The sequence below is a fragment of the Sander lucioperca genome, chromosome 1 (assembly GCF_008315115.2).
Source record: "Sander lucioperca isolate FBNREF2018 chromosome 1, SLUC_FBN_1.2, whole genome shotgun sequence".
Taxonomy (NCBI): domain Eukaryota; kingdom Metazoa; phylum Chordata; class Actinopteri; order Perciformes; family Percidae; genus Sander; species Sander lucioperca.
This window is the reverse complement of record NC_050173.1, coordinates 52,572,339-52,591,181: the sequence shown is the minus strand read 5'-3', so window position 1 is coordinate 52,591,181 and position 18,843 is coordinate 52,572,339. Positions and strand designations below refer to the sequence as shown.

Here is an 18,843-nt window from a genome sequence, read left to right as displayed (position 1 = left end):
GTGTGTGTGTGTGTGTGTGTGTGTGTGTGTGTGAGTGTGATTTACTGGAATATAGATTAGGTAGATCTACATCTATACTGCTTTTATTCAGCCACACACCTTCTGTGGTACACTGTTCCATTGGTCAGGATACACTGAGAACTGATTCAGGCCTTCAACAATGTTCAGTCCATATGTGTACAGTTAAAAAATGTAAGAAGAGAATTTAACTATGACTCTCAAGGTGCATTTAAAGGTCCCACGTTCTGCTCATTTTCAGGTTCATACTTGTATTTGGGGTTTCTACTAGAACATGTTTACATGCTTTAATGTTCATAAAACACATTTTTTTCGGCTGACCAGTTCTTGCGCGTGCAAGCCATTGACCATAATGGGTTTCGTAGCACAGCGTACATTGTGAACGGCCCTTGAGGTTTCTATATCTCCTCCCAGAGGGCAGGAGGCTGAGAAGACTGTGTGCTGTCGTTGCTCACAATCATGGTCGCTTTTCGGGTGAGGCGGGTGTTGTATATGTCTTGCAGGGAGGGGAGCGGGGCCCCAATGATCTTTCCAGCTGTGTTCACTATGCGCTGCAGGGCTCTTCTGTTGTAGTCAGTGCAGTTCAGTCAGTTGACAATGCTCTCATTGGTGCCCCTGTAGAAAGTGCCCATGATGGGTGAGGGGGCTCTTGCTCGCTTGAGTTTGCGGAGGAAATAGAGGCGCCGCTGTGCTTTCTTCGCCAGTGATGCAGTGTTGATGGTCCAGGAGAGGTCCTCACTGATGTGCACCCCCAGGAACTTGATGGTCACTGGTGGGTGTTGGATGTGACCTCTCCGGAAGTCAACAACAACCTCCTTGGTCTTGCTGACATTCAGCAGGAGGTTGTTGTCTCTGCACCATGTGGTCAGAAGGTTGACCTCCTTCCCGTAGTTGGTCTCATCATTATTGGTGATGAGACCCACCAGAGTTGTGTCGTCCACAAACTTCACCATGTGATTTGTGCTGTAGGTTGGTGTGCAGTCGTGTGTCAGGAGGGTGAAGAGCAGGGGACTGGGCACACAGCCTTGGGGGGGGGCCCTGTGCTCAGTGTGATGCTGCTTGAGGTGTTGTTGCCGACTCTTACTCTTTTTCTGATTATACTGACCACCTCTGACTGCTTGTAGGATTACCTGGTGTGGAGGTTTCGATAAGAACAGCATCATAATCCATAGAAACTCTCTCAACCAATTTTGGGAATGATTACATCAATTATATCGTTCCATGTACATGGAACGATATAATTGATATAATGATATAATTGATATAATCATTCCCAATTTATATATATATATATATATATATATATATATATATATAAAATTATACTGCACTCAAGTGTGCTCAATCACCTACAGCCCCTACCTTGGACCTAGACATAATAATAGCTATCAGCTACATGCATTATGCATCATCCCTATCTAATAAACAAGTAAGAATAATTGTCTAGCAGCAATTATGTTCTTTCTGTCACCTCAGTCTCCTAGCCACCTCCCAAATGTATCTAGTGAGCCCCTGAAGATCCTGGCCTCTAGGTTGAGAACCACTGGTATGTGACAGGAGTTTTAAGCCAAATTTGATAATTGGAGCCCCTAAATTAAAGCCTGAGTTTTCCGCCATGTGCAGTTCTTGCAGAATGTTTGAGATTTAAGTGGAAGGGATCCGTGCGTTAGTTAGGTCCGTTTCACTGGAGCATGATGTTACCAGAGTTAAACAATGTGCTTACGCAAGCCTGATCTGGCTGCAGCTAGCTGTCAAAGTGGCTAGTGTCTTTGCTGCTACAACAGATGGGCATGAAAAGAGCAGCAAACAGAAAGTGGACGCAGAGGCAGAGCGATCATCCCGCACCAGTCAACTTTCTATAAGTCAGCTGCCTGCCTGTTATGGGATGAGAACGTATAAACACTTAAATCCCATGTGTCCCCTAGCATTGGTTCTACAAGCTTGTCTGTGTATGTTAGCATACACTGCAGTATGTTTGGTAAGATTAGACTCCACGCTAATAGTACACTGATAAATGAAATAAATATCTCTCGTCTGTATGTGATTTTTTTTTTTTTTTTTATCCATCCCTAGTCTATACAGGAGCACGCTGCTCCCCTGACACCACTGGGTTTCCAGGGAAAAGGGACAATTCGATAACCTTTATTTAACGTTAATCTTTGGTAATAAGTAGGCCAAGGTTTAATAAAGGGGCTGAATCACAGATGACTGACTAATGAATTATAAAAAATATATCGGTCAAATTCTATTAACTGCGGTCCTTTCTTGTCATATGTCAACTTGTGTGTGTGTGTGTGTGTGTGTGTGTGTGTGTGTGTGTGTGTGAGATTCATTTCCCTCATTAAAGTGTTGTCCTACTTCTCTCTTCCTTCACCTGACTGTTCTTCCTTCCGCATACGGATAGTGTTTAATAATAATGTATTTCACTGTACTCCTTACAGTTTCAAAAGTAATTGAATTATTTTACCTGGTATCCCCTTTGTGACACTTCCCAATATGTCATTTCGAGGTGGACAGGACCTGACTTGTTCCCATCAAACACATACTGTTTACAACATCTCACAGAGACAGAGGTGTTTCCGTATTGGTGAAAGGTTTGTATACAGACAGAGAGGGTAGGTGAGATCATTAAATAAAAAGAGAACGAAAGGTGCAAGGGAGAGAAGGGAGGAAAGAATGAAGAGGCATAGAGAGGGAATATTAGGGAAGAGAAGGTAATCCTGACACAGAGGGGAGAAGAGCTAAGGAGACAAAGAGAAGACACGGAAGAGACAGAGAATCTATTTTAGTGATTAGAAGAAGTGAAAAGCAAGGAGAGAACATGGGAACCCAACGGGTGAACAAGTGAACCAGACTAATGATGTGAAAAGTAGCTACAATAGTTACGGAGGAAGAAGCAAAGAAGTCAGCCTGTCTCTGAATGTTCCCACCTTCCTCTGTCCCTTCCTCTCACTGTTCATGAAACATCACTGCCAGCGCCGATCACTTTCTCCAGGAATTTGGGATCTTGCCATCACAAGAACTGCTGTAAAACCATCACAGGCAGAGGTGGAAAAGGTACAAAAATATTGTACTCAAGTAAAAATACTAATACTTTTATGAAATATTACTCAAGTACAAGTGAAATTACCTATCTGAAAAGTGAAAGTGAAAGTACTAAGTAGTTCATTTAAAATGTACTTTAAGTAAAAGTTACTTAGTTACATTAAAAAAACCTGTAAAACGGGGCGGGTGTCCTTCATATGTTGTCCTATGGGTTGCTAGTGCTAGACAAAAATTAGCAATGCCACGAAACATGTTGTTTTGCTAATTGGCAATTTGGTATTAGTCATGAAAACTTCGTTTGAAGTACCAATGCACAAATACTTACCAAAACATGCTTCCGCAGATTAGATGTGGAGTTATTGAATGCTGCCAGTTCAGTCACCTTTGGCAGGCACATCTGACATTGCATGATGATACTATTGGCCCTGTAAGGTTTAGAAGTGGAGTTAATTTAGATTTGAAAGTTGTAAGGCTCAGAATTTAATATAATTTATATTTGAGTTAATTTACTAGAAATGTGTTTATAATGTTTAGTCAGTTAATCATTTACATATTTATGTTACAATTATTAGTTACGTATTTACATGTTTACATATTTAACATAGTCAGGATATTCTGTTGAATCTGCCTCTCTGATTCCCTCACGTTTACCTCAGTCTAAGTTCTCGCTTCTGATTGGTTAGGTCAGTCAGGTGGAAGGTCCGAACAAGGAAGTGTTGTTGTTGTGAGTGGTGTTCAGTAAAGTACCGCTTGAGAAAGTCACCCGTCTCCATCCTGCTGTTTATTCTCACAAAGAGTGATCCACCACCACATACCGAACCCTCACGTTACAGCCCTCTTGAATTTAAATGAAAATGTGGGCAGCAGAATTCAATGTTTCAGCAAGGGCTGTGACGATGACATCATCACCACATGTTTTTTATTTATGTAATTTTTTACTTTTTGCTCGGGGAAGTTACAGGAGAACAGATATTGTGTCATATGGATAGATAGAGAGATAGATAGATACTTTATTGATCCCCAAGGGGAAATTAAAGAAATACAATGAAAGCAATAATCATTGTGTAGTTATCCTCATCGACTGTCTAACCTATATTCAAGAGTTTATGGAGAGAGGAAAAAAAACTTAAGTTGCTCGTCACTTCAGCTTTGCACATGAGAATGGACAGTCCATTGAGCTGAGGTGGACGTGGACACATTAACGTTAACGCTGCAGTGTTTACCATTGCACATTAGCCTAGCAGCTAGCGGCGTTTCCTTCTGCTTGTAGCTTAATCCCGACAAAACCGTATGGGATTTGTAGCGAAAAACTCAAAACATAATCAAGTACGTTTTAAATTACCGATTTTAAAAACTACTTGAAAAATACAAAATACACAACAAAACTACTCAATACAGTAACGGGAGTAAATGTATTTCATTACTTTCCACCTCTGATCATAGGTTATGTTCAGATATGCTTTCAGTAAAATTCATACCTTTACACAAAATATATATATATATATATATAATATATTTTAAAGGTGCCGTAGGTAGGATTGCGATGATCCAGGACTTAGCCAAAAAATTTGAACATCAACAACTTCTCAGTCCCTCCCCTTTATTACACGGTAATTGAATGCATTGTTAATATAGAGAATATAAGATTTTATTGCAGCTTTAACACCCGTTCATATATCTGTCAGAGACAAGCGTGTTTGGTTGTCACACTTTGTGATGCTTTGTGGGTATGACACTTGTATCTTGTACTCCGTTCTTTGTTTGTTTCTAATAATCTGGTGGTGAGGAAGAGTAACCTAAATCAACAATGTTCTAATTCAACTGAATTTGAAACCTGTTAACAACACAGGTTTTGGCACACCAGTAACACCTGTAATACCAAATACTGAAAACTCCCTAGCTCCCATTAGGTTAGGACTAGAGTTCTGAAACTTTATAGAGGTCTTGTTGACTTGGTCCAGAAGGTATGTGTTGTGTTCTGCGGAGTGTGGCACAAAATATATTTTAGTTATTTTTTTTTTTTTTAGACGGGACCAAAATAACTATGCTGAACCATGTTTTAACTGCTGTAGTGTATGTTGTGTTTTAATCACATGCTAATCAAGCACATTTTCATAAACTAGAAGAATTTAGGTTTCAAATGAAGCCTCATACATGCATTTTGGCCTTCCCTTTGGGAAAGGGAAATGGACGGAAAAAGCAAAAGAGGTGGATTTGAACAGGTTAAACACTAGAAACAATAGAGGTACTGCTTAATATGGAAGCACGGTCACACCAATCATGTTGACTGTTACTGTGGAGGATTTGTTTCATTTTCAATTGGTTAACTTTGGCTGGTGGGAACCAAAAAAAAAGGGCAGTGAGATTTTTAAACAACCTCAAAACACAAGGCTTTACTGGCAGAAGGAAACAGATGTCGATGTCTGATAACCAGCAGTTCCTCTTGCTTGGATAGCAGCATTACAAAATGAACCAAGGGCAAACCCCAGTCTCGACTGATCCTCAAATCCAGCTGCTGCTTTACGTGCATCTACGTGTTATGAATGTCAGAGATTAAAGGGGCTGCATTTGACATTCAGAACATTATTATAGCGGCAAACAACTATTTGCTGTGTAAAATGTAGTGCAGTAAGCAGAGAATTACACCACTGTCCCATCGTGGGTCATAAAACACAGGGCTTTCAAGCTGGGGAGCAGAGTTTGCGTTGTGGGGAAAGACTTTCACCCAGGTAGCGCATGTTTGTGTGCCGGGAGCGTTGTAAGCCGGACCACAACCTTTTTCTAATCCTAACCTGTTGCTTTGGTGCCTAAACTTAATTGTCATCACCACATGACGCTCACTTATTGTCAGCTAAACATTTGGTAACACTTTACTTGAAGGTATCTACATAAGAGTGACATGACAGTGTCATGAACACATGACATAGTCATGACACATGAACCCTAACCCTGACTCTAACCCTAACCCTAACTTGTCATGACAAAAAACGAATAACACTTACTAAAAGAAGCGTTATGTCATAAACGTTTATGACTTGTTTATAATGTTTATGACACATTCATGACAGTGTCATGTCACTCTTATGTAGATACCTTCAAGTAAAGTGTAACCTAACATTTTGTCAGCTCAGCTCAACTAGCAACGCCCTCTAAAACGACCGACAGCTCCCAGTGCTCTGTAGCCCGCTCCCAGTACCCTTTTATCGGCTAAATTCATTGGTAAAAAGCACGTGACCGGCTGGCAGTTGCCTAATTTTGTAGGATATCATACGAATTGGTGTGCATACATTTTTTGTACGACCTCATACAAGCCCATTCATGAGAATGCGTTGGTGTGAGAGCAGTGTGGAGGCAATCCCAGCCCGCCGTTTTGTTTTTCTTCAGTATTTCAAGTACAGCCGCTTTAAAGAGCACAGACAAGTCTGTCAGGCTGAACTAAATTTACAAAGACTGGAATCAGACTGGTTTTGATCCAAGAGTTGTGACTTTTGTTTACATAATCACTTGTGATTGGGCAGTGAGATTGGTCACACTCTGCAGCAGTGCGAAATGATGACGCATCAACTTGAAAAAGCTCCCGTCCGTCATTTGTACAAAATCATTCTTTGATACCAATGACAACAACATAGCACCAACCTTTTTTTTGAGTACTTATAAACACCCTGCTGCTTTAGCCACTAAAAGAAATGATGACTCAGCTCAGCTGTATGAGACTGGATTTCAGGGCTTGTAGTTGCCATGGAGGGAGACTGACACACACACACACACTCTCACTCACACTCACACTCCAAGCACAACCTACACACCCCCTTATGCCACACAAGTGCAAACAAAGTTGATGGTTTTAATCATCATAACATGCTGAGAACACAAACACACCCTCAGGGTGCTAATCAATTACTGTGGAGCACACGTACACACACCTACATACAGTACACTACACACACAGGGACACAAACACGCAAGCAAGCTAAACTAATTTCACTCTAATTCAGATTTTGTTTTGGGTATGGGTAGTACAGTATGCTGCCTGCCTCAGCACTAAGGCAAGCAAACACACCATGAGCGCCCACCAACACACACGTACAAGATGTATGAAACTTTGCAGCCCACTTCCTCTCTTGGCTTGTTAGAAATTCAAATTTTGAGAGACAGACTAACGTCAATGCCTTCTGTCTTCCCATTTTTTTCATCAATCAGAATAAGCGAACCAATGGAACCAAACACAAAGCAATCATCTGGCATTTCCATATGAACACAGTTGCATTTTGCCATCGCCAATTGATAAAACCTCTGAACCACTGATAAAAACAAACCTTGCACAGAAGCCTGTGCATTTCTGACTCACTCTGCATTCAAGTATCAGCCACATTGAATGTCTAAAATGTAAATATGTTTAGTGTTAACAGTCAGTTCAAGTGCTTGTCTGACAACAAACACACAGATAAACACACTCTAGACTGTGCTGATAGAGCTATCATTATAATAACACTGAGGTCTATCATAATTATCTGCTAATTGACTGCCTAACGAGGTAGCGCTCATTAGAATGCTCATTAATACTCCATCATCACCATTGATAGCTGTGATCACAGAGTGGTGGTTTTCAAGGTCTTACAGGAGGGTATGTGAGAGCGTGTGTGTGTGTGTGTGTGTGTGTGTGTGTGTGTGTGTGTGGTTATAGTATTGTCAATTATATCTTCCAGCATTAATATTTTATAAGAATTGAATCACATAACCTGTTACATTTAGCCCTTCCAATACATATCCTTTAAAATAGCCCATTTTTAGCCTCTTTTGTTTAGCATCTATCTGATTTTCATGCATGAGACCAGACTTGGGTGCCCTGTCACAGACCTGCCATTAATGTACGCCATTTAATTTACAGTGATATCTCCCTAACCTTAAACATACCATGGTTGCTACACTATGTGCAGATAAATCAAGTAAGAGGTAGGGGTCATTCTATACACTTCTATACCATCTGACCTCTTTTTGCAACCGGTGGAGTTGACCGCTGCTGGCCATTAGAAAGACTGCAGGTTTTAGTCACTATTGGCTTCACTTTTCAGGTCTGGAGGCTACCACTTGTTATTACCCCAATTCAAGAGGCTCCAACCCTGCTGCACACCTACTATACAGTAGCTCTCTGTACTGGTTCCTGAGGGGGGCAGCAGGCTTCCTACTATCACCTTCAAGCCTTAGCAGTTACAAGAACCTAATTTTATTGCTCCAGATTTTCTGATTAACATTCTCTTCTTTTGCTCAAGATACTGCAGTATGTATGGCAGTTTTCATTGTGTTTATTACCCTCAGCCTGGACTGCAGTGGCTGTTTCAGGAACAGTACAGTGGGAATAATGTTGCTGTTCCCTCAGTATGCTGTTGTCTGTATAATAACAGTGTTTTGTTTTTGTGTTGCAGGTATGCCTCTCAGTCTGGAATGCAAGGCGTTTTTCGGCTACAGTGGAGAAAACAGAAGGCCTATTATCTACTGGATGAAAGGAGAAAAGTTTGTCGAAGAACTAGCAGGACACATTAAAGAAAGCGAAGTCAGGTAAATACACCAGCTTCAGACTAAACATGAATCCACTAACCCCTCATCATTTCTGGAGGATGGGAGATAAAAAAAGAATCTTCAGTCAATGTAAATTGAAAGTGAAGCTGAGTAAATACTAAATACACATAATTGTACATAATATTGTAAGACACTGCATGACAGTATTAATTATAGCATCTCAAGTTTACAGGTTTCTAGTATTAATTCATTTCAGAAAAAGACTTGACTCCAGCTGCACTCCTCACACTGTCAGTATCTAATTTGCTCTCTTATGATTTATGACTCATTGAGGGTTCTCTGACAAATTTATTCTCAACTTTCCAAAAAAATTATGAATACTAATAATAAAGTTAAATTGAATTCATTTTCTCCCCTATTGGGAGCAATTACAGTGGGCTCTATTGGGAAAAGCCTGATTGTCTGCGGGGCATCAAATATCATTAGAACGACCTGCCAGATCACCATGGAAACCATCAGAACACTCGTGGTATCAAACTCTCTCTTAAGCACACACAGAGTGTAGTGCTTGGAAGCATTACTTTTAAAATGTAATTTCAATAACAGATACACAATACCTTAAAAGAGTTAGTTAAATACTGATTTATCAATGATCTGTTTCATCTATGTCCTTCCAAAATTTCTGCACAGCAACAGCTTGTTCAATTTGGTGGTGAATGATACTTCCGTTTTTCAATGGACAGATGCATGGGGACTACTATGGGGTTTTACATGTAGGTGCTTCATGTGAGCTTAGTTCATGTGTCAGGCTGGGCTCTTGTGATTCTACTCCTTTTTCATTCCTCCAAGCATCTTTTTTAAAGCAAAGAGAAAGACTGTATAATGGTTGAAAATTTTATAAAATCTTAGTGGAGATCCCAGGACATCAACATCGCAGGAAGCACATCCCAGTACATGGCGGCTAAAACTTTAGCACAACAACAATCCTAAACAAACATGGTATTCGTTGCTGTAATAACTTTCCCTCTGTATGGCTGAATGCTCTCCTCTGTGAAGGGGGAAGAGATGGGATGAGGTATGGAGGATTAGAGCACATAAATCTAGACTGACTTTAAAACATAACCTGTGAATACTACTGTGCTGCAGTACTGCAGAATAACTGAATTAAATATTTAATTCCATGCACCGATTTAGCCACTCTTGTTGCAAATTCAGTGAACAACACTCTGTTATGTTGATGTACAGTATATCATCTACTCTACATGGATAAGCATTAAAGAAAAACTATGCTTTTTTCTTATAATCTAAGTTTTATTTTCGGAGCTCTCTAGATCAAACATTGAATTCACCAAAGTAATTGTTGGGATTTTGCAATGTGAAATTTCTAAAAACAGGTCCAATGGGGCAACAAAGATGAGTGGACGGATGAGGAATGTAATAATCCTTTAGTGCAAAAGACGTTTGCGAGTGTGCACAACTACGGCAAGTACAGTAGGTCAAAGTTCAACCAGGAAGTCAGGTTGTAAGTTTATAGTGGACGTTTAGAACAAACAGTTTGGGTTGTAGCTTCACTGTTGGACTTGGTTAAATCTTTCAACTAAATTTGACTAACTACAGTATTTCAACCTGCATGATATGCAAATGACTGTAACTAGCTTTGTTATTTTCTTAACCAATTTTCATAAAATTTGGTTTGTTATGAATGTAGTAAAATTGAACATGATACTTGTTACTTGTTTGAATTAAATTCAGTTATAGGGTGGAGAGCACTGTGTAAGACTTCAGCCCAAAGTCTGTATTTGTTATGTTTCATTATTTAGAATTTTTGCATCCCACATAACAGTGGAAAATACTAAACTCAAAATGTATGTTACGTTAAACTTTAAGCATTAAAACGTTAAAATGTAAGCAGCAATCACATTTGACGCACTGGGAATGAGAATGTGTTGGCCCTAACAGGTGCAACAAAGCTAACAGGAGGCTCAGGAAGATGTCAATCAATCAGTTTATACTAGGGCTGTCAGCATTAACGCGTTAATCGCGATGCGATTAAGGGCCGAGCATAATGCGTTAATTTTTTTTTAATCGTATTAATCGCATGTCGCCATTTATTAATTTATTTTCACTTCACTCGGCTTTGCGTCGTGCCTAACAGGCTACTATTTTGCCGTACTTCCTCGTAACACATCCTGCTGCTGCAGGAATAGCCACACAGATTTCGGTGCCTCATTCTGGTGCCACTGATATGCCTGCACTTCTCTCTGATGCTCTGAAACAGAAGTTACAGGAAACAGAAACATTGCTGCACATGACGCTAGTTAACACTATACCCGACAGCAGCTAACGTTAGCCTACCGCTAGCTAGTAGCTGGATTAAACATGGTTACAATGCTGACAGCTAACGCTAAACGGTGTAAAGTGTGTCTGTATTTCACTGTAGAGGATTCCGACACCGGGATGTAACAATCTGCAGCTGCTGTTGTCGGAAAAACACAGACGGTGCGTTCAATGAAACTGGTAATTTACAGCCTTGTGGTGCATTCAAAGTTGTTGTTATATTCAAATGTGTGACTAGATTAAATATATAATAAACAAATACAAATCTTAAAATCAAGTTCATAAAGTCACTTTCTTTGCATTCATTTGATTCCCAATCAAGATACACTGGTAAGAATGGCTTTCCATTGTTAATATGTACTTAAAAACAGTTCTGAAATGCAAAATAATAGAATTTTAATCATGTGATAAAACATGCGATTAATCACGATTAACTATAGAAATTCAATGATTAATCGCATTTAAGAAAATTTAATCGTTTGATAGCCCTAGTTTATACACAACCACATAATCCTGGGAAGAGGTCTAATTAGCCAGATTAAATGAAAACACCTGTGTGGGTGTTCAGAGCCATTATAAATATGTTTCCAGTGTTAGAACGTTTTACTGCACTAATACACCTTTCTTAACAAGTTGATATGCGTGCATTACTCATTTCAGGAAACAAGTAATGCAAGGGTAAGTGACACTAATCTTAGGTTGATTAATCAATACTTTCCGACACTTCACCTCCTGGGCTCTGTAAAATAAAATGTTTGAACAATGATTAAATTATCATTTTAAATAGCTTTTTTTTTTTTTCAAACCGCTCCTCGTCTCCTATCAAGTACAACATGCAGCTTTATTTCTTTTAAGGACATAGTGACTACGTGGTACGGCAAGGAAAAGCCTGTGTTTTTCCCTAAGTGTACTTGCACCCTGCCAACGGCAATTTGGAAAGAGCCTGGCATGGATAAGTGCATCATCTACAATAACTACACTGTGGGTTCAATACTTTTTCTCTTTCCATGTTATTGTTCAGCCTGCCCACTTTTGAGCAATACTACTCTATATTCACCTCTGATACAGCATCCTGTAAAATAGATTTATAACATGGAAAAGACACAATTGCAATTTTGTTTACTTACCATCGGCACTGACTCCCTTACCCTGACCTGGAAGTAGTCAAAGCTTATAATACAAAACACGTTTAATGTAAAATATTCTCTTCTACCCAAATGCCATCATATTTTATGTCATCAGCTCAACCCACCAATAATAATGTAAATGTAAATGTTCCCTCCACAGGGAGGTCAGAGGTCAGGAACAGCTACAAAACAGCAGCCCTGGAGCTAGGAGGACTCCAGTGTCTTGCTCTGGGATAACTCAGCAGGAGGGCTGCTTGCTGACCTGCTGGGGCTTGAACCTGGGTTCTCCATTTGAAGGATGGTCTCTGTAACTGCTAAGCCACTCAGTGGCCTCTGAAAATGTTCACTCACGGGAAAATAGTGTGTGCATGAGTGTTTAAACTTGAAACTAATCATGCCCTGTGGTATTAAATTAACCTTTGCCTGATGAGTTCTCCATCTTGCAGTCCAGTCCTCTGGGCAGCTCTAATCTAATCACATCGCTACTCCAAATTCAACAATCGCACTACAGCAGACAGCCTCCTGCTGCGATGCACATTAATCTGTCCACTTTTAGCTCCCACCACCCATCCTGTTCCAGCATTGGGCATTTGATGGCGTGTGTCCCTGTCTGTTTGCATAGGATCTAATACTGTTACGTGGCCTCCAAGACAATTTGAACACCCATAACTACTAATTCTTGTTACCATGCAGTATGTGAGAGAACTGTTGACACTCTTAACTTATTATTACTACACCACCCGGAGAGAGCGGGTTAGGTTCAGCTTTGAATATGTGTGACGGACAGGACGTTTCAGACTTTTTCTCCACTCTTAGCCTTGAAGTGCTCCCCTTCTGAAAATCTGCATCTGTCTTTCGAAGATATAATTAAAACCTGTCAAGAATCCAAGTGTTTTTGGTCAGAATATGCCCAGACACAGCATCAACATAATATACTGTATATGAGCAGTATCATCAGTTTTACTGCAGTTGTTGGCACAGTTTCAGTGCTGTCCAGCCCCTCTACATTTCTGAACCTCAGCTAGGATAGTTCATGGTTCGCTTATATGCTATGAATTCGTAATCACAATATTTCCATTTGGGCCAGTGCTTCTTTCATATTTTAACTTGAAGGCAGCCCTGGCCCATATGTCTAGTGGTGTGGAGAGGCTTCTCTACCTGCTTGAAATTCAAATCAGCTGACCAATCCAACAGCTGTCAAAGCCTCGCTGTTTTAACTTGTTTTTAACCAGAGATTGTATCTGTAACAGTGTAGATTCTTAGTTTCTACTGTCTCCAAAACATGAATATGGTCATATCAACGATGGAGGATGTACTATGAAGAATACTACTGTATAAGTGGACTCTTGATGTATTAAAGGCATGTATCAGTTGCAGATGTGAGGGGTGGGAGACTGAATGGAGCTGTTAATGGTGAGGGAAATGGTGTGCATAGTTTTGGTGAGACCTTTGTGGCCAGTGATGATCATATCAGATTTGTCAGTGTTCAGTTTTAGAAAGTTGGCTTGCATCCCTGATTTAGTGAGGCAGTTGGTCAGGGTGGAGTGAGTCGTAGTGGCAATGGATTAAGTGGATATGTAGAGCTGGACATCATCTGCATAGCAGTCGAAATGGAGACCTTGAATATAGGTAATATTTAACAATCAATCAATCAGCATTTATCTATATAGCATTTTACAGCAACCAGCAGGTATCCAATGTGCTTTACATCAGGAACCAAGAATAAAACAACATATCATACAATAAAAAGAATGAAATGTAGAAAACAGTAAAATCAGAAAAGGTTACATAGAAACAGGAGGAGAGGGAAATTGTCACACCACTACTACGTATTTAAAGCCATTCTAAACAAATAGGTTTTGAGTTTGGATCTAAAAAGAGCTACATATGTAATATAAGTGATCTCAGATACCAGTTTTTTCTCCGAGTGAAACTGAAAGCCCATAGGAGATGAGATCCAAGGTGTGGCCAAGATGATGTATCGGCCTTTCCATGCATTGATTAAGGCCAAAAGAGTTCAAACGGGTTTTAAAATCAATAACAAATAGGTTTGAGGGGCAACACACATGAATATTGAAGTCCCCACAAACCAGGGTATTTTGAACATTTTGGATCAGCTAAGAACTCAGAAAACTTGCGCATAAAATCCTTGTTGAGTTTTGGTGGGCGATAAATAACTGCACACAACACAGGAGAATCCAGATCAGCCAACAACAGTTGAAGTTCAAAACTAGTATAACAGAATGCAGGTAATAATCTGCATCTGTACTCATCCTTGAAGAGAGTGGCCAGACCACCGCTGTGGCGATTGTTGCGGAGCAGCAGGCAGGGCTGACGCCGTAGATAAGCCAGTATGGACGCCAGGAAAGGTCGGCGGCGGTCATACACCAGCAGCGGTGACACACTTCGGGTGACAAGTAGTAGGAACAGGAAAATCAACAACAATCTCAGCAGAGGCAGAGGTAATTGGTGAAACACACACAACTGCACCATCTTCCTGCACAGTGACAGTAATTGAAAACTTATTTCTTCAAGGGCCACTTAGAATGGTGGCAGCATGACAAAGGGTGAACAGGAGAGTACCAAGTGCTGAACCCTGGGGTACACCTTGGGACAGAGGTGCAGTACCAGAGGTGGACATATGGCTGAAGCCATGAGAGGGTTGTACCCCATGTAGTTGATACTGAGATTTGAGGTTTCCAGGCAGGAGAGAAGAATGGTGAGGTTGATGGTGGCAAAGCAGCAGTGAGGTTAAGGAGGCAGCCCTGTTTCCTAAAAATGACTTCCCCTATTAAACTGATTTCTAGAAAATAAGTGTCCCTCTAAACATAATTGAGAATACTGTTTAGTTGCATGGGAACGTAATGTTTTAGGGTTGGAGGAGGATGTGAATACTGAGATTACCAAGGGTCACATTTATTAAACTGTGCATAGGATCCTTACTAAAAGTGTACATACGCCCAAAAGCCAAACATGGTGTACGCCGTAAAAAAACATTCGGATTTATAAAATTGTGCATATGCACACCTGTAAGCAATGTTCCCTTTATTTTCAGCCCCGTTTTGTGCGTACGCCACATTTATAAATGAGACCCCAGAGTGTTAGGAGAGGAGCTTGTTGGTCCCTTTGAAAAATAATTGCCATGTTTGATTTTTATGAATTACCTAAGTACTATACGCCTATGACATAAGGAGAGTTCACCTGTGTATAAAGTGTTATATAAATACAATTTAAAGAAGAACAGAATCATTAGTTACTACTCATGTGTGATTTAGTGGAATGGAAGGAGTGCGTTTAATGGCAGATGTCAAAACAGCATTAATAGATTAGAGAGAGATGGAGGGAGGTAAGTGGAGAAAGAAAGGAGGTCTGAAACGAGTGGGAAGTTATTGGAGGGAAGGTGGGAAAAGGAAGAGTGGAAGTGATGTGTTTTTAATCGAGGATTTTAGCAAGTCACTGCTTTTAACGGTGACCTCTAATGCTTGGCCCTGGTAGACATGAGAGTGATGCACGCACTAAAAAACCCTGACACACAGAGGAGAGAAAGAAAATGCACTTGCATAGGTAATCCCAGTGATTTGATGTATTTTTGATACTTTTTAATTGAATGCGACATTTTTAATTTCATGATCATTTCTGTAATGTTGGCCATGATACTAATAATACTCTACTCAGATTTCACAGCTTTTCTTCTCCTCCGCTGCTGCTAAACGGGAAGAGAAAAACATGAATATTGAGAAGGTTAGGAGTTCAATTCCCACAGCGACCACTTGTGCTAAAAGTGTGTGTCAAAATTTTTTGCATGCAAGCACTTGGATAAAAGCCTCAAGTGACCGATATGATTAATTTTATAATAATAATTTCCATGGTTGGATTGGGCCAATTCTCATGTGGTTTAACCCCTGTGTGTTTTAGAATCTGGCTAGTACACAAACCAGCACACAACTAACTTAAGCCAGGCTGAACAGGAATATTAACCTTTCTTTTTTTAAACATATGCTCTTTTGGCCTTTCCATTCCCTTTTTTCATGAATTATTTTTTAATAACCTGCATACACTTTTCACACTGTGCACATTTACTGTGTAGGTCTCTCTACTGGCTGCTTTACCATTATACCAACATAATTGATTTATGTGATTAAGGCAATTCAAACTGTGCAGGGTTTTCATTCACTTTGAATTCAGCTACTTCATCATGCAAATTGAAAATGTAATCCCTTTGCTAGGTTTTTATTAGATGGGTCCTTCCTGTTCCTGTTAGCAGCATTTCTGTCCCGGTGAATAACTATAGTTTTTTTTTCTCCAAATGTATCAAATATGTATAACAAATGCCTTAATTATTGATTAAGGTCGTCGTTATCACATAACCATAGAATAATGCACATTAAGAATACTTTTTATTTTTTTTTACTTACTAATACTTACTTTTTTTTTTTAGACCAATATAAACCAGTCCACCAATAGCAATTATTATTTAAGTTCCTGGGATTAGAAAATCAGATAGCACAATATTCTTATACAAATACCTCGATGCTGATATTGTGACAATAATGTAAGGTTCACAATTGGTGCTTTAAAGGTCCAATGTGTAGGAATTTCTCCCATCTAGCGTTGAGATCATATATCAATCAACTCTCTCGCACCACACAGTTCAAAGTAAGCATTATAGCTACGGTAGCCTTCACGCTTCAAAAAGCCAGTCTCTTGCTCTTTTCAATATCCTTTTTCTTTTTCTGGGCGAAGAAGAAGAAGACTCCTGTTCCTGAAATTTGGATTTTGAATACGTGTGGTCCTCCATGTTTCCTTCTTCAAACTTGCCAGGGCCGGGAAGCTACGATACCCATTAGCAGCATTAGCAGCACCTGTGAGTTTATCATGTGACAGAGAAAACGCGAAAGGCGGAGCAGTATGTCCTGTATGTCCCTTACCGGATAACGTATTTCAAGATTGTGCATGAATGTGGAGCATCTACCCAAGTTCATGCGAATGCAAATGTAAAATTTGAAGCCAAAAGGAATACTTGGAATTGATGGTGGTAGTAAATATTCATGAAAAAGGACAAGTTTGTGAACGGGCAACACAGATTTTGATAATGAACACGTTACACGCTGGACCTTTGACAAAATATCTTCACAATAGATTTTAGATGAATAATCATCAATAATGTGGATATAATAACTAAGTGGGTAAAGGCAAATAATAGAACAGTTAAAACAGTCTGGTAAGTTCAGAAAATGACATCACTTTACTGTAATGCCGCCTTTAAAACCAGGAAAAGCCGAAACTTAAGCCATTTTACGATATCCAAAATCTAAGATGATATCTAGTCTAATGTCACGATATCGATATAATATCAATATATTGCCCAGCCCTAACATACAGTATATAGTACAGTAAATACACATTTTCATATTTGGCATGTGGTACTGTACTGTAATTATTGCTTGTTTGGTTTAATACCCCTTTTTCATTTCATTTCAGTTATTATACAGGAAAGGATTAAAAGTTACATTAAGTTACAGTTTAAATGGGCCTGACTCAGTTTAAAAACTGGTTTCCAGCAGGTTCCTGTTCTGCAGAAACATAGAACATAGAACACACGGCACATGAAGACAGAAACACTTGTACAGGACATTAGCATGGGCTAGACAACTACAGACAACTAAAAACAACAATACAGACTGTGCAAACAAGACTTGGACAATACATGAACAATCAATGAGTGCAAGTGTAAGTTGTTGAGAAGGAACAGGGTGTATGCCTTTTTGAAATATGTGATTGATGTTAGTGTTCTGATGTGATGGGGAATGTCATTCCAAATTTTGGTGTATGTATGAAAAAAGGATTTCTGACCAGAGTTGTTTTTGTTTGGGGGGACTGGAATGATTGCCTGTGAAACTGACCTAGTGAGGCGTACCGGTCTCAAATTGTGTGTCGGAAGAAGTGCAGCAAGTGTTGAAGTGCTATTTTGAATCTGAAAATAAAATGCAATAGCGTGGCTGTTTTATGTACTTCTGGTAAGTCAGAGCGTGTGAGTGCAATGCAATGGTGAGACCACTTTGGAAGATTACTGTGGATCTTGAGAGCTCGATTGTATAGTTGTGCTATTGGTTCAGTAATGTCCTTAGTGGTAAGAGACCAGATTGGAAGACAGTAGGACATTGTTGAAAACACAATTGCATGTAGGTAGGTTTCAGAAACAGAAAAAGAAAAAAACCAGTAGTAGTAACTGTAGTTCTTATTTCTCAACCACTGCCATATCCTGAAAATCCAACTTACCTGCACTGTGATTGCAGTTTAAATACAGTGTTAATGCTAGCTGCACACACAAGACCTTCTATATTTGACACAGCATTGTGACACTCCAAGAGCCAGTCCAAGTTTGTCTTAGTTCACACTCCACCCTTATTTTCTCTGGTCCTGTCCCAGTCTAAGGCAATTTCCTCTGAGGTTCAAGCTGTGAATACTCAAGCATTAGAAGCTGACACTGAGTTCAGTGAACAAGACACTGGCTTTTAAAACAATTCTCCCCTCTGGACCACAGGACAGACTTTGTTAATAGTAGGTGGGGGGTAAATGAAATGGTCAACTGTCGTCATCGACTGTTCACTAAACTCCTCCCTCGAGCAGGGATTTATTACCTTTCCTCAAAAAGATAGCAGCCTTGTAATGGATGGATTAAACTGTGTTTATTTGCTCTAACATAGTGTTAGTCGCTAATGTGAGCATGGCTAACTGGTTACCTCAATGGTAACTTACTTCCAAAGCCACGCGTTAGCATATAATTATTACTTTGTGT

The 18,843-nt window shown here is 39.7% G+C and overlaps 1 protein-coding gene across 5 annotated transcripts in view; it reads left to right on the top strand.

Moving 5' to 3' along the window:
- The window catches only part of il1rapl2 (interleukin 1 receptor accessory protein-like 2), a 574,476-nt gene that overhangs the window by 514,223 nt on the left and 41,410 nt on the right, over positions 1–18,843 (top strand). For all 5 annotated transcript variants that reach the window (XM_031280024.2, XM_031280023.2, XM_031280026.2 and 2 more), the window contains one exon: positions 8,487–8,619. In XM_031280024.2, the coding sequence (XP_031135884.1) occupies positions 8,487–8,619 (133 nt within the window). The remainder of the gene's footprint in view (positions 1–8,486; positions 8,620–18,843) is intronic.